The sequence below is a fragment of the Epinephelus fuscoguttatus genome, linkage group LG6 (assembly GCF_011397635.1).
Source record: "Epinephelus fuscoguttatus linkage group LG6, E.fuscoguttatus.final_Chr_v1".
In the NCBI taxonomy this organism is placed as follows: Eukaryota; Metazoa; Chordata; class Actinopteri; order Perciformes; family Serranidae; genus Epinephelus; species Epinephelus fuscoguttatus.
The window spans coordinates 9151786-9169607 of NC_064757.1; the positions used below are offsets into that span (position 1 = coordinate 9151786).

A 17822-nucleotide genomic window follows, 5' to 3' on the forward strand; every position below is an offset into this window, starting at 1 on the left:
AGCTGTCTTGCTAGAACACCATACTGTGCTTTCTACATACTGTAATACATTATATATGTTTGATTGGATCCTGTTTTAAAAGCTTCCAAAGATAAATAAATGTTGTATTAGAGTCTTTGATATATCATTGATACAATTTTTCTTTGTGTTTTTTTAGGGCAGCGACAAGGGTGACGTGGACAAGAATAAGTGCTGCACGCTGTGTAACATGTCCTTCACCTCAGCAGTGGTGGCACAGTCACACTACCAGGGTAAAATCCACGCCAAGAGGCTAAAACTGCTACTGGGGGAGCAGCCTGCCATCATGTCCAAAGGTATAGCCCCTGTTCAAAATGCATTATGGGTATAAATAAAAGAGGAGTTACAGTCAGTCTGTCCAAAGGGGATTTATTATTAAGGAGAAAAATAACCAAGGTATTAAAGCCAGGATGCCATATGTGTTGGGAATGTTTGGTAGTGTTGTTATGTACGTGTGAAGTGGAGTAGAACAACATAGCTGGATTTAAATAATTATGTAGCTCTCAATTCACACTCTGTGTGTGTGTGTAATTTCCTACATCTCTCCCACTGTTGACTCTAAGCTGGCTGATGTATTATTACCCGGTGCGTGTATTAGTGTACAGCTGCACTGTCTTGATTCAGTGCTGTGAAACATCACATTCCCACAGAGGTACTGTTGGGGTCAGAATATACTATTAGCCCAAAGGCTAAATCCATACAGCATCGTGGCCACTGGAGGAAGAGTTCACTCTAGATGTGTGTGGAGCTGAGCATCTTCTGTGTACTTGTTATGTCTTGAGTCACTGCTTTGGTATTAGTGCTTGTTTTGGCATTTGCGGTGCACTATTGAATTAATGCCCTTAATTTGTCTTGTAGGGGAAATACCTTTTTGAGAATGTTTGCACTCGTAATAAAGTTTGGGGCACCACCTTCCTAATGAGGGAAGCGACTAATCAAATTAATAACTCCGTAAACCAATTATTAATTCATCTGCATGTTTATCAATAATGAATCAATCTCAATATCTGGGTTATGAATTCTCCATACAGTGATCTTAATTCCTGCTCAAAAGAAATATCCACAGACAACGACTAAATGAAAATTTATTTACCGTAAAACTTGGTGTAGAAGTCGCACTTTTTTTCCCTTTTTTTTTCATCTAAAAAGTTGGGTGCGGGTTATAGACCAGTGCGACCTATAGACCAAGGTAAATGCTGACATAGGTAATTTGACCCACAAGATGGCGCTACGCAGTAATTTAAACTCATTTGTTTTTGGGATTTGAGTAAGCATGTATAGTTACAGCCCACACTGTAATAAGGTACTGTAATGCTGTCTTCTTAAAAAGAAAAAAGAAGTTTAACGTTAATTTAAACTAATTTTTATGGCTCAGATGTTGTTACACCGTAATTTTATTTCCTGAAGAGGTTGTTTGGAAAATTGCAATCTGAAAAGTAACCAAAGCTGCTTAAGAGGTTATTGTGTTTTGAATGTGTTTCAAATTAAAAATAAAGGGAAATAGTGTAGGAATAACTTGTATAACGTTTTTATTTACAAATAGTAATATAAAACCTTGTTTTCCCTGTCTGAGACCTTAAAAAATAGACTGCGACTTATATGCCAGTGCGATTTATATTCTGAGTTTTACGGTAAGCTAAATGGGTAACAACTGAATAAATGAATGAGGATAATATGAAATAACACAAAATCAGCAGTATGTATAAATGGTTTAAAACAAGAAGTAACACTCGTGTGGGTTATTTAATGTGGCGATAGTGAGAGAGTATGTGGCTTATAGATAAATTGGGAACGCAGGGATGTGCAAAATATTTATCTAAGGAATCCTAAATTAAGATTAAGAAAATTAAATCTCCTATTTGACATCAGCTCTTACCACTGCCCAGCCGGTCACCTGTGAGGGGAATTTGTTGCCTCCCTTCTTAGCAGCCAATCATGCAGATGTTTCTCCTGGGGCCCCGAACTGTCACTTTGCAACTCCCAGACTTTCCAGCAGAATGAAAGCAGCTGGTGCACTGTGGTGGGGGGAGCGGTTGAGCCTGAGATGTCCTGTGGGTACCCCCAATGTTGGTTTCCTTACGCTGCAAAAAGCCTAAGGATGAGATCTAAGGATGGCTGAAAGAAGCGTTTGTCCAGGGGTTGAATCCTAAACATTTGACCCCCGGTGGTCTCGTGGGTCTTGTTCATTGATAATACTGGTTTAAGGGAAGTCCAGAGAGGCTGTTCCTCTACAGTCTCTTTACATTTATTCAGAAATAAATCAGTCCAAAGCTTTATCAAACATTGCTATCACATAGAATAGTTTCCATTTTGGAAAATACACTTATTGGCTGTCTTACAGAGAGTTCCAGTGGATGAGGCGATTGATACCACTATAATGTCTATACGGTAATATCAAAATTATAATAAGGCCAGGTGCAATATTCAAATTACAGGAGCTGCACATTTTGGATAAACGTAAAATATGTTACAACATATCTTTATAAATAAAATATTGTGGTGCTGGAGGGATGCTTTGGCCTAAACATTTTCCAGACATAAGGCAACAATTTTGTTTGGTACAGGCCCCAAGCAAATATCAGCTCATCATTATTTTTACAATTTATTTTAGTGAAAATGAAATGCAAAAATGTATATTCCCACTAAAATTGTAACACATGTTGCATTTGCAATATCAAAATTGCATTACTGTTAGTCCAGTCAAGTCCAAAGGTAAAAAAAATCCACCTAATAGCACATCTGACACTTAACAATTACCACGTTATCTTGTTTTATTACCTCCGACTGAGATAGGCTAGCTGTTTCTCCCTGTTTCCAGTCTTAATGCTAATTAATGCTAAGCTAAGCTCATGTTTTGATGCGGAATATACTGTAGGTAGTGGACAGGTCGCCAGACAACCTTTCACGCTCACATTCACGCCTACAGCCATATTTAGAGTTATCAATTAACCTAACCTGCAAATGTTTGGACTGTGGGAGGAAAACCCACACTGACAAGGGGAAAACATGCAAACACAAACAGGCTCCCCCACCCTGGGGGTTCCAACCTCCCACTCTGGATTTGAACCAGGAACCACCTTGCTATAAGGCGAAAATGCTAACCACTGCACCACGGTGCCTTGTAATATTAAACTGAGAAAGCTACTGCAATATTGTCAGTAAATAAGTAACTTCAGGGGAATGATGTGCAATCTTAAGCTACATACAAATCACAGTTTATCATTTTATCCCCTTTTGATAAAAAATAACATTATAGCTGACTTTCAGTGACTAGAAAACATTTTGAGGGGTTTATCCTAATGCTTTTTTTTTTTTACTTTTACATGGGGGATCTGAACATCAGATTGTAAGTTGACCACATTTGCAGAACAGAAATGAAGACATTTATAACTTTCGCCAAAAACCACATGCCCTGTTTTACAATCTCAGTATACATATGCAACTCAATCAACTAAAGATACTTTGCTTATTAGATCTGATAGAAGTGTTTATGACGTGGAACCTGAATGAGTTATGGAATATGGAATACTGTAAGCATTCAGTCTATGGCGCTTATTCATTTAAATAAACCACCAGATTTGTTATGTGGTAAAAGTAACCCAGATTTGAAAGGAAAAAGAACCACAAACAATGCACAGGATGCTTGGATTTTGTAGAAAATGGGACGCTGGATGACCGTGGTCTGACATTCACACATAAGTTCCATTAAGATTATCATTTCAGATGGTCAGTTGCCAACTTACTGTGTCTGTCTCCAATCCACTTTCACTCTCTGCCCTCATACTCCCCTACCTCCCACATTATTTTTGAGCTCACCTTGAGGTGTCAGTGCTGTACTTTCTCCTTTTCTCTCCAGCAAACTTAGGAACAAAACAAAAACAGATGTGGGATGATACAATAACAATGTGAGCACAGATTCATAAATGTTGGATTGTACATTTTTATAAACCTAACCAAGAACTTATGGTGCCTAAACAAAGTAAAAAGTGATGCTAGAGGGGTAGTTGGATGCGAAGGGCCACAGATGAAGCCTCAGTATTTTGTAACCTGGGAGTAAAATTGTGTTACCCCAGGATATATCTAATAAGCTTTACAAAATGTTGAATAACACAGTAGAAAATGCAGTATGTCTGCTTTACAAAATTGTGTTTAATTGTTTCTGATTTGTATTAAAATATTACTTTTACTGATATGATATAGAAATATTCATTTTACTTAAATCATATTTATGATTTCATGTAACAAATTAATTGAATTTGTCTCTTTTAAATTGCAAAATACTGGAAAGTTTTCCATTTTTAGGCCTCCAGAAACTATTAACTAGTCCATACCCACTGAGTGCACAGCAGTTGCCCACGTACAGTTTCACATGGTGTGTGTTTGGGATACAGGTCATAGGAAATTGCAGATTAAATAGTCAACTGAACCCATTAAGAAGAGCAATGTATTCAGACAGAGTTTTTGTGAATTTGATAGTACGATTGCTTGGCTACAGCTGATGTCCATTTGAGGTGGTGGTGAGGTGACATATATCAAAGTGCGTGCGCAGCAACTTGTGGGGTGAATGCATGCAATTCAATTAAAAGGGACTTTGTAAAAGAATATACTAATAGTGTAATGTTTGGAAAAAGTAGCTTTGTCACCTTCTACCTATGCCAATCCTCAGTGCCTATGTGCAGTTTCACATAGATTGACCACGTCAGTGAGTAGAAAAACATGGGACAGACAGAATGACTGACTGACAGAATGACGTGATTATGTACAGCATACAGCATACCATACCATGACTTAGTCATACCAAAAATTAGAAAAAAACAACAACATTCGCCCACAGGGGGAGCCACAGTGAGCTCTCTAGCGCCCCCATTTTGTTTGATGGGGTCAATAATGGAGGGGTCCCCTCAGATTATGTGTGGTCATATGCCTACAAAGTTGTGTGGTGATTGGTGAAACCCTTGAGATGTTATACACCTTTATGTGATGAGCCATGCCCTCCGAAATATTCATTGCCTCATAGAAGCTCAGTTTTAGGAAGTTTTCCAACTTTTGCCAAGAGGGAACTTTAGATATTGGTCCCTAGATTATGTTCACCAAGTTTCATGCAGATCGGTCAAACTTCCTAGGAAGAGTTTGAAGTGTTTTTCAAAAAATTCAAAATGGCGGAAAATCTATATAACCAGAAGTTATGGGTTCTTGAGGCAAATTTGTTCCTCATGAGGAGAGGCATCTCTGTGCAAAGTTGCATGTCTCTATGACATACGGTGCATGAGATATGCCCATTCAAAGTTTGCAATTTCAGTCGGTTGCTATAGCGCCCCCCTTTGGCCAATTGATGTAATATTGCTTCATTCACATCCTCCCATGACCCTCTACCACTGTGCCAAATTTCACATGGATTGACCAAGTCAGTGAGGAGGAAAAACATGGAACAGACACACAGACAGACACACCCATAGACAGAGTTTTCGTCATTATATAGTAGGATTCCTTGGTTATCAAAACAGTTTGTGAGGGGCTTGCAACTCAGACATAATTGATCAGGGACAAGTGGACATGGCATCACTTTAAAGTGACAACCACTCAGTTTCCAGATATTTCAAACAGGCACTTGTGCCTGAAATTGACATATCACTTCTTTTTTCTGGGACAGATCTACTTAGCACTAGTTGACCTACTGACTCTGGTGATCCCCTGACTTTTTTGTCACCATGTGGTTGACATTTTTATTTTCTTGGTGAAATTCTCCACAACTGCTGGATTGCCGTTAAAGTTGATACAGGCATTTGTGGTGCCCCGAGGATGAATCTTGTTATTGCCTGATTCTTTCCCTAGCACCACCAGCAGGTCAGGTTTTCACTTATCCTTTGAGATATCGCATTATCATACTGGATGGATGGGCACAAAGGTTTTTACAGACTAGTGATGCGTCAATCGGCTCTGATGTCATCTGAATCTGCGTGGACACATAAATCACCCACCTGCCACCAAACCAAATGAATTACGTTCTCCGATTTAGAAACCTGCATTCACATGGACATTTCACTCCCTGACAACCAGTCCCTGTAAGCTATGTTTCTTTACCTCCATATCATCAATAAGCATGATGATATGGTAACATATTACACTGAAGTAAGAATAAATTAACATTTATTTAACGTTAAACTTCTTCTATTCTGGTAAAATGAAAATGGCAACATGCATTTACTATTTTACCCAGCTAGAATATTGATATTTATGGCCATTCTGCAGTCCATGCAGATCTAACCGCAGTCTATAAATCTCTAGTCTAGACATTCATAGCTTGCAGACAGTGTATCCTATTGACTTTGTTGATCCCCTGGCTTTTCCTTTATCACTATTGTTGGCATTCATGGTTTTGAGTAAAATGACCCATCAACCATTTGATTAATCACCATGACATTTGGCACATACATACATGTTGCTCTCATCAGTCATAATACATTTCAATAAGTTTCATTTTGCTCCATCATCAGGTTAAATTTTATTTAGACAATGCTTATGACCAAACACTGCAAAACTAATGACTTTCCCTAGGGATGCAAAATAATATTGGCACGTCATGTGTATCGGCCAATAGTGGTTTTAAAATAAATGATCAGAATCGGCCACCATGCTTTTTCTTATTTTGCACAATGAACGCATATTACATACATTGAAAAGCATTGTATTTCATGTCTCCATCTGCTGGTGGGCCATCATGATAAGAGTATGCATGTATAATATGATGTTAAGTCCACTATAGAAGAAACTTGATGATAACTAAAATTAGTAGGGAAGAAAGTGGATATATTGATATCATTTATCGGTCAAAGAGTTGTTACGTATCGGCATATTGGATATCGGCAAAAAAAAAAAAAAGCCAATATCATGCATCCCTAACGTTCATCAGTTTCAGCTGTACTTTGTGTTCAGTGCAAACAAGTTAGCATGTTAACACGCTAAACTAAGACTGTGAACATGATTCTGTACAACATTACACCTGCTAAGCTTAACCATGCTAGGAATGTCATTGTGAGCGTGTTAGCATGCTGACGTTAGCATTTAGCTCACACAGCGCAAGCCTCCAGGATCATCGTTAAGCTTTGAAGCAAATTTGGCACAAATCATGGAATTACAACTTCCAGGTCCTCCACTTGATGCAGTGGAGCCAAAAAAGACTTTTGCCCATAGACTGACATTGTGAAACAGACATCTGTAAATCAGTGGATACATTTTTTTGAGCATCACTTCCCCGCAAAATGACTTGTTTCCCTATTGAGATTTGATTCATTCAGTCCAATAAAATATCTAAAGTCTTAGAGAGATTAAGTGGAAATGAGGAGAGATTAAATAATTTTATCGCCATTTAAATTAGCAGAGGGCTCAACCTAAAGTTAGCCACTTGGCTGGCAGGAGATCTGAGTAATTTTACTCACAGAAGTCAAACGTTTTTGGGTTCTTGTGCCACAGAGTAACTTTTAGGCACGAACAGGGCCCTGTCCCCTAAGCTGAATTCACTTTTCTTTATACATCTATGGCACAACTGTTCCTTAGAAGTTCAGCCTCACAGAGCTGGTTGTACACTCTGTCTTGTTTATGAAAATGTTGTGTGTGAGGATTTTTGGGGCCAATTAGGAGTTACTAACAACAGCCCAACAAGCCAACAAGCTGGTGTGGTCTGCTCATGGTTTGTCCTGAGTCTCTGTGTGTCCATGTATGTGTTATTTAGATGTAATCACCAACTGTTCTTTACCTTGGGGTGATTGAAGTCTGCAGCTCCTGTAATCCGCTGACAGCTGCTCACCTTGAATCTACTTACAAATTGGCAGTTGCGTGAGAATAATGAGCGAAGGTCGCGGGGGAAACTGAATGAGAAACATGGTAAACATCATATTTTCAGATTGTTCTGACGCCCAACACCTGAGTCCACAGTGAGAAGTGTGGATGTGAATAGATCAGCCTTGAGCTTTCTTTGTTTACTGTGGCTTGTTGATGCTCCAGTTGACCGAATCATTTATTTATCTCTTCACAGCTTTGTGTTATACTTTGTGCTCAGCACTGCTTTTCTTTTAATTTGTTGGAAGTTTTCTGTTGACGGTACTATCTGAAGTCTACCATCACTGGACCATTCTGAGTTTATCCCACATTAGTACTGCCTCAGCCACTGCAGCTTTTTCTCCCTCTGAAGCGGTGGAATTGAATCAGTAGATTGTCGCACAAAGCTCTTGTCTTTGGGTTAATGTTTGTTCGACAGATCCTTGAAATCTCTTGCTGAAAAAAAAGAGAATAGAATAATTCCTTTCACTGCAGCAGCACCAGAATAGCATTTAAGCAAAGAACGTAAGGCAGAATATGTGAAGTCTGAAGAGCTTCTTCAGGCAGGTTTTGCACTGTTACAGCCACAGAGAAACTGGTGTCTGTTGTACACCTGGGACGGTATTTCAGAATGAACCAACAGGATAATATTAGTTGGATCAAATTCAATTCTGATCTGATCTGAAAATATGGTATTTCAGTGTAGATTCAAAGATTCCTTATACTGAAGATTTTCATTCATAATTGGTAATCCAGTCCTACCTTTAATATGTATAAAATGCATTTGGGTAAACTGAAATTTGATGCTAAAAATGGAGATCATTTGGATTCCACTTCAGAGGTGGATTTGATGTAGATTGACATCCAGCCTAGGTTCAACTTCTCCCAGAGATTGTAACCCAAACTGTTCATTACATTTAAACTCTTTTTCAAAAGTTTTGTTCTCAGAGAACCAAGTAATAAAATAAATGTAAAACACAGCAAAATTTGATTAAGGCACAATACTTTCTGGAAAAAAATGCTGTAAAAACAAATTTAACAAATACAGACACACAAAGTGATAAAGGCTTCCACTATGGATCAGCAGAAATTGCCATTTAAAAATATCAGTTGCTTACAGAATGGAAAAACCTGTTAAATTGTATTATTGCAGTCACACCAAAACTGAAAGCTGTGCTAACACTTGCTCCTTCTGGCAAATTGTCCACCATTTTTTGTGTCTGTATCTGTGGATACAGTATTATATCTAATAGCATCACATGGTGGAAATTGTAATTCCATGGTTTAGCCACTACGTCAAATTGGCTTCAAAGGGGCTTGCTCTGGACTTGGAAAGCTATCTGTTAGGGGTGAGGGAAAACAATCGATACAGCATAGTATCGCAGTAATTTGTGTGGTGATATTGTGTCACTACACGGACGCCGAGTATTAATCTTTTATTATTTTTTTTTAATTTTTGCAAATACATGTAAAATCAACTGCTTTTTTTCCTGGTGAGGTCATCAGAAATCCCAGTCAGCAGCATTTGGCAGGAAGTTCATCCAAACAAAGATGGAGACACTGGAGAAAGAAATCAGAAATGCACTGTCAGCGTTTAAATCAAACGTCTGAACTAATTTTGGATTTTAACACCAAACAAAAGGTGGATTTGGATATGACACAAGCGATTCTCAAGCAGTATAATAAAAAAGTAAAATAAAGTAAAAGCATAATAAAATAGTCTGGGAATACTACAAACATGACATCACACTGCACCATCCAGAGGTAGTGTTAACCATTGACGGCCAACAAAAACATAAGTTAGCGAGATACCTGCATGTGAAGTGTTTCACTCACCCGCTTAATCTGGCTTCACAGAGCATTAAATCTGCCAACAGTTCAATTTGTCAGATGTATGGAGCATTTCTGACTGGTTTTATGCCGGTGTTGGTCAGTCTGTCTGTTTTGCATCACATTATGCTGTAATAAAAACAATTTAAGTCAAATGAACAGACTGAAAACTTTATCTTATGAGGTAAAACTGATGTTGACAAAGTTTTCATTTGGGGAATAATTTGCAGTTGGAAAACAAAGGTAAATTACAATATATCGCAATCTATTTTATCACAATACTCAGCATATCTTAATGTCGCAATAATATTGTATTGTGACATGAGTATTGTGATATATCATATCATGAGTCCTCTGGCAATTCCCACCCCTTCTATCTGGTCATATCAGGATCACCATGATCCAACCTACCAGTGTTTTGAAATATTGAGTCAGTGAGACTTTAACTTTAATCAGATTACAAAATGTAAAATACTGGCCCAGAAATGACAGTAAGAGCTTAAATCTTGATGTAAATCAGCCAGAAATCTTGAGCAGCACTGTGCTCTGGGTCACCTCTGTCGGCTGCACAATTGTCATCACCTGAAGAGCTGCTGCACCATCCTGCTGCTCCTACTTCCTGTGCTGCATAGAGCCTAGCATCCACCTGTGGGCTCTGTTCTCTTTATATTCTGGGGGTTTGCATCGATCTCTCTCCACTCTTGTTTTGGCTGGTTGAAATATTTATGTTCTTGGGGAGTGATCAAAACAGCTTGATGCCAACTGGAGTTTTATTTATTTATGTATCAATACAGCGTTCCTATTCAATTCATTGCTAAAGGACAAACTTATTTTCACATTATCCATTAAATATCACATTAAATATACTAATCTGAACTTCATTAAGCTTCTTTATCAAAGGAGGTATATCATTTATCTAGATTTGTGTGTGTGTGTGTGAGAGAGAGAGAGAGAGAGAGAGAGCAAGAGACAGAAAAGTTTAGGGCTCTGTATGAGTGAAGTTTTGTTTATTATTTTTGGCATTGCTCAGCTCTGCAGCTTTAAAAAAAATGTACAACTGCTGCCCCCTGAAAAAAGACAAACACTTGCAGATACAGAAAAACTATGTAAGTTATGAAAAAGCTGAATTAACATAATAACATTTGACTAATGTTTGACTGACATATCTGGATGAACATTTGGATGAGTATGAAGAGGGTTAAGAGGAGTTGGAAACATTCAGAGATGGGCAGAATGTTAAAAAATGAAGAAATATACAAAGAAATCTTTTACAACATCTCAAGCCAGACAGAAGCATCCAGGACAGATGCTTTCCTCCAAGATGATAGTTTGGTGACCACTAGTATAACTACTAGTAGTGAAAGATTCTTTGGCTTTATGTTTAGAAAACTTCATCACTATTTGACTGCGTTTGCTTTCTAACAAGTCAGATTGCAGTCGGATGATGTAGAGCTCACACAACGCCATTTTGCTGTTTGCTCTCTTTGCAACATGTCAGTGACAGACACAGCCATTAAGCATGCCATCTGTGGCCAATGGTTCAGAACAGAGGCATCTCCATCCCAGCTAAGACTCGGGGTGACACAGCCATCAATCGCACTGACATCCAGCAGACTACTGGGATATTGAGGATCCTCCTCCCCACCTGACAGACACATTAGCAAAAGCAGTCTTACTTTTTCTGTTTTGGATTGCAGCTGCTAATAAGCAGTTCATCATCCAGTCATTTTAAAGGAAAACACCAGTATTTTTTAACCTTGACCTTTTTATGCCTCTGCGCTGGCAGTAGCCGTGGTGGAAGCATTTTGGTTTTGTGTTGTTCGTCCATCCATCCATCCCATTCTCGTGAGCATGATATCTCAAAAAAGCCTTAAGGGATTTTTTTTTTTTTCAATTTTGGCACAACTGTCCACTTTGACTCACGGATGAACTGGTTTCATTGGTCAAAGATCAAAAGGTCAAGGTAACTGTGACCTCGTCTGTCTCATTCTCATGAATAAGATATCTCAAGAACACCTTGAGGGAATTTCTTCAAATTTCCATTTGGAGTCAACAATGAGCTGGTCCAAATTTGGTGGTTGAAGGTCAAAGGCCAAGGCCACTGTGACCTCACAAAACATATTTTGGGCCAAAATGCAAGAATCCATACTCTAATTATGAAAATATTTCACAGAAATATCAATAGGATCATCAAGTTATGACATTATATCATAAGGTCAAAGGTCAACTTCACTGTGACATCATAATGTTGTTCAAAAGCACTTTTCTGATTAGTGGATGACCCGCTCAGAACAAGACTTCTCCTTGAGTGAGACTTGGTCACAATTAAAAACAGCCCAGATTAGAGAAAGGTAGGGAAATGGTTTCATTTCTCTGTAGGGTCCTTTCCGTAAAGTTGTCATACATTTCTAATAACATTCTGAGCCTGTCAGTGGCAAAAACAAGCACTTTAAATGGTGGTATATTGACGTCCCACAAGTGCTCGTAGGGATTATATTGCAGGCTGTTTCACCACTGCGGCTGCAGCGGTCTCTCTCAATACTGGACCAGTTTCAAAAATTGCTGTCTCCATTAGTCACTTATTTAAAATTTGGCACCATTTATCACAAAAGTCCTCGCTGGACAGGACAACGCAGACTTTTGTGATAAATGGTGCGAAGTTTTAAACAAATGCTCATTTGACCTAAAGGCACTAATTATACAAGAAGCCACTGAACAACTGTCTGAGGTACAAGATGAGATATAAACTGTGTAAATCGAGCTGATGAGTGAAACTGCAGACATGCAAAGACTCTCAACTATAAAAAACAATCTGCTGAAATACAAAACAGACCTTGAAAAGGAGATAAAATCAAAAAGAAATAAGAAGTTTAAAAGGGATTGCAAGACTGCTCACAACAGATAATCTACCCCTGGCGTAGCGGGAAAAGTCACACAGGGAACAAAGGTAATCCTCATTCCTTTGTCAGAAGGATTCCCTAAAGACAGCCTGCCACTTCCACGCATCATCTCTGGATGGCAATCAGACACAGGCTGAAGCTCACAAGCAAGCTCACCTGCTTCTTTTTTAGACAAGGGTTGTAGACAGAGAGGAAGAGCAATCAGGAGGGGAATGGCCACTAACCTGGAAAGGAGTGCAAGCAGCGTAAGAAAAGACAAAAGACAGCTCCAGACATGATACTACACCCGCAGCAAAACTTCCGTGTGTGAGCTTACAGACAAATATCTCCAGAATGTGAATCTGCCCTATGGAAAGGCTTAAACTTTGTTCCCACTCACTGTGACCATTTTGAAATGTCAGTAGATTTTGAGAAGTGTTCTTGTAATCTGAGACTAAGAGTTTTTATTTTCCTGCAATAAAGTGTATCCTGCTAACCCAATAAATACATGTGGCATGTATACCGAATCCAATGTTATCAATTCAAATTCACTTACTTCATGTTAACAGTAGTCACTTATGCACAAAAACATTGAAAAATAGCTGTCAGGTTGAAATGAAACAAAGTTTTCCTAAAAAAAAATTGACCATTATTATCACTTAAAATTAGTATTTAGTGCTTCTTATGGAATTGAAAAACAAGAAACTGCATTTAGAACATGGCACTAAGCTTAACCATTTATATTCATAGATATGATGAAATACAGATGTCAAACCCAGGTGTTACCCTCAAACACAAATACTTTTCATTTTGCTCTGTGTCACTATCAGTGCATACATTGGGTTGGAAAAGATTGAGTATGCCAATAAAAGGTTGAGTCTGCTGCTCCTGTCCAAACAACACACATTCTACTTGAAATAAAGGAACTGCTAGCTTTGGAGTGAGCTTGTTTTATCCTCTGAAACAGTCATTTAAAGCACCTCTATTGCAGAGGCACCCAGATCTGTCACAAATAGAAAATGTCAGGAAGATAAATCCAGGGCACCGGGAGGCCCAAGCTATTGATTTCTACATAAGTAACGTCAGCAGACTGGCTGCGTTCCTCTGTTGATCTGCCTGCCTCTCGGGACCCGCTGTTGTTCCAGCCTGCTGTCAGCCGGTATTCAGTTGCAAAAACTCGCGCTTGCTAAGCATTTTTTTTCCCTCATTCACCCCAAACAGCAAAGATCCATGCAGGTGCTGCGGTTAGAGAAAGCCTCGATAAACACTGATGAGAATATACAGCATCTCTGTTGTCATGGGAGAGCCTCGTAAACTTTTTTCCCTTTGAACAGATGGTGTACATCATCCCTTTGGGTCCATAACCCCAATTCAAAACCCACGATAAACATTTCAAAAATGCACCGTCATCAATCTGAAATCATAGTGTTGAAAAGCCCTGCGTAAGCGGTTGTTCTAGATTTCGAATTAACTTTTTGAACATGCAAGAATTTCATCTGACATCTGAAATGAATGTTTTATGTTTTTCCCACAGGCTGTATCCTCAGCTACTCTATAACACTTAGCTTCTATAGGCTAACAAATAACCCGTCTTTGGTGTTTAACTCAGGCACAGTTGTGTTAATTTGGATATGTTCCCTGACCCATATACTCATCTGCATGCATTTTTAGTTGAATATCAATTGCCTATGTTGCAATGCGTTGCAATTCCTATTCAGTTTCTCTTTCAAGCTCAGGCAGGCTAAGTGAATGTTAATTTCTCATCAGTATTTTTATAGAATTGCAGGCACATGTATTTTAATATTCCTCCACATGGTTACTCTCAGCACTGTTTCCACATTCTGGCCTGTTTCCAATTGTCTGGGCTGTGAGTGCAGTCGCTGCCATGAATGTCACTTCCTTTGACATCTGCAGCTTAATGTGGGGATGTATTTTCCCTTCCCAGATTCCCAGATTACAGGAAAGTGATTTGGAGAAATCTGGAGCTGAAATGTTCATATGGCTACATGGCCATGATTCTTTTCCTCCACACATAACTGATGACTTTAAATGTCTCAATCTGTTAACAGTGAAATTACAGTTAAAGTGCATGAATCAGTAGTTTTAACATTTAAAGGGCCCCAGTATAATTTAAATCGCCACCTTCTGGTTCTCTGCTATTCAGACTCTCTAATGGGCTGCCACAGCATTTACATTTTCATACATGTACACTGTTAGGATTTTACTGACATGCTGGTGCAGTGGCGCAGCTCAGTTCTGAGTACCTCATAAAGTTGGAGAAACCAAAAGCTTGCTGTGCCAATATTATCATTGCTATGAATTGGTGTAATGATGTAGGGAACAGCAATAGAATAAAAGCTTCAATAAGCTAATGACGATCTGACTGACATAAGAATGAGCCAACAATGCAGTAGGTGTTCCTGATGTATTTCCCACACTAAGGCCCTTCAATCATGGTGTCGCATCAGCAAGTTAGAAATGAATTCATTAAAATGTGGCCAAGACTAGAAGGAGAGTTGATTATTTGCACAAAACAAGATCTGAAGACAGAGACAGTTTCACATGATGACCAACATGTTGAAACTGTGGAAAAGTTTAAATACAAATACTTTGGTACGGCCCTGGACTCCCATGTGAGTTTCTCTGGAAATACTGAGTATATTGTACAAAACTAACTTTTAACTTTTCACCTCCCTGCCTCGTGCGGTCATCTTAACTGTACAGCCAAGAACAAACTCTCTAGGATTGTGACAATGGCACGTAAAATAGTTGGCAAGCCACAAAAGCCCTTGACCCAACTCTTTACAGAAAGGACGAGGAAGAAAGTGAGGCGTGCCTTGGCAGATAGCTCCCACCCTCTCTTTAGCCAGTTTGAGAACTTGAGCTCTGGGAGGCGCTACAGAGTCTGTCTGGCAACTGAAAATGTGTTTAAGAAGTCCTTCATCCCAAGTGCCATTAGTATCCTTAACTTAACAAAGTGACTGATGAGTTTTTAACCACAGTCGGACGTTGAGCTGATTTAACGTGATTAAGTGTTTTGTAATGACTTTAAATGCTTTTCTTACTGACTATTTGTCTATTTTTTACAATGTTGTCTTTTGTGTTTGGTCAGCCAAAGACAAATTTCCACCCCTGGTGGACAATAAAGGATCTGTTCTATTCTCTTCTATTCATACATTTCAGCATTTTTTAAAATATGGATTAAAGTGCCAGGGATGGCATTGTCAGTCAATGGGTCCACTGCTCTAGGCAATGGTTCAACAAATGTTTGGTACAGAAATTCATGTGGAGAATGGGATACAGTGTAATCACTTTGATGATCCTCTGACTTTACATCCGGTGCCATTATCAGGTCAAAATTGTGATTTGTTCAATAATTTGGCTTATGACCAAATACCTGCAAAAGTAATGACATTTAATGTACATACAACTCCATCTGTCCTTGACCTTCACCTCAACTGAGGAAAAACTACTACAAAAAAAAAAAACCCTTAAACATGGAAAAATGAAAGAAACCTCAGGAAGAGCAAGAGAGGAGGGATGCCTCTGCCAGGACTGACAGATGTGCAACACACGTCGTGAGTACAGAGTAGGGCTGCCACTGACTAAGAATTCTTCTAGTCAACCAGTAGTTGTCATTTAGGGCCATTAGTCGACTAATCGCCCACATGTTTATGATATTAATTTAGTTATCAAATTATATATTTTGGGCAGGGCAACACAATGGTTTAAGTTCAAGGCCTGACAAAGAAGAGTATCAGTAACATTGTAAACACTGTGCTATATTACAGAGAAATACAAAACCATACTAATGAACCTTCATTAATATAGGCTTTTATTTTATCTACAAGTGCACGTCACACACTGAGCAAGCCACCTGTTAATTACCCTGTCACCAAAGCAGTAATGATTGTGCTAAGTGGCTAATGGGAATGTAGCTACTGACATGTTTCAGATGATACATCATGTTTGTAGTCGGCAAATGTTTGGCTGCATAGTTTAGATATCACCTTGGGTTCGTCCTTCACCTTCTCAAAATGATCCTGCCCGACAGAAGTGAAAATTAACATGACTCCTGTCTGGCTGCTGAGTGTGGTCACTTCCTGTGTCTGTTCTTTCAAATTAAATTCCCACATGGCCCAGTCATATAGGTTTTGATTTATTTTGACAAGGCGCAGCTCCTAACAGAGTTTCACATTTCTTTTTTTGGTTTGGTTTGTTTTGTTTTTCTGCGACTAAGCGACCTGATATCTTGCTGACTAAAGACCTTTCCGGCTGACTAATGTTTTGTTGACTTTTGGGGACAGCCCTAGTACAGAATAACCAAGTTAAGTAAACTACATCTAGACAAATGCACATTATGGCTTGTTTAGCACTCAAAACTCAAAGTTTAGGATGAGGGACTTGACTTGGGACTTGTGAGTCCTGGCTTTGGACTTGAATAGGGTCTTGCCTGTTTCAACTTCGAACTTGAGTGTTACTAGAGACATATAACTGACTTGCAAAACAATGACTTGGTCCCACCTCTGCCTCATGCATATCAAATGAACTGCGGCTGTGCTCGAATACATCTGTAGTTTTAGTAAACACCACACTAAACTGGAAAATTGTGGTGATGCAAAATTTTGCTTAACAGCCAAATATCCCCTCAGTCTTGTTTGTCCTTTTATAAACTTTACACAGTCTATAGGACAAATAGTCTGCAGTTCAGCCTCAGCTGGGTGCAGATGGTTATAAATCTCAGGGATGGAGATGTTTTGTTTGTTTGCTTTCTATGGCCTGCACAGCTTGAAAAGATTCCTCCTCAGAGACAAAGTGAGAATATGAGAAAATGTTTCGTTTCCTGTCTCGCACAGGCAGGGTCTGTAGGCAGAGGAGAGGGTTGTGTGTAGAAAGCCCAAAAGGGCAAAGCATTGTAGGAAGAGATAACTGCATGGATTCGGAGTACTTTGATCCCCTCTCCTCACAGAGGCTGAATCTCCTCAGATATATTACGCTGTTTACGCTAAATAGGTCTGCTTTTTACTGCTTCTCTGTCTGCATACAAATGCAATGCAAGGAGGGGATTTAGCTTTAACTCAGTGCTCTAAACTATTGCAGGTAAAACAGCATGTTGTAGCTGAAAAATAAGGTGTTGCATCAGTGAGGCAGATGGAAACATATTTCTGCCCCCCTTTTAGGGAATGAAAGAAATGTGTTGCTTTACTCTACTATAGATTAGGTTTTTTGGATTGTAAGACTTCTGTTATTAGGTAGGTTGGTCAATAATGAGCAAAATCT

The 17822-nt window shown here is 39.0% G+C and overlaps 1 protein-coding gene across 1 annotated transcript in view; it reads left to right on the top strand.

Moving 5' to 3' along the window:
- zmat4a (zinc finger, matrin-type 4a) overlaps positions 1–17822 on the top strand; it is a 215036-nt gene that overhangs the window by 124433 nt on the left and 72781 nt on the right. The window contains exon 4 of the mRNA XM_049578366.1: positions 158–314. Coding sequence (XP_049434323.1) covers positions 158–314 — 157 coding nt within the window. The remainder of the gene's footprint in view (positions 1–157; positions 315–17822) is intronic.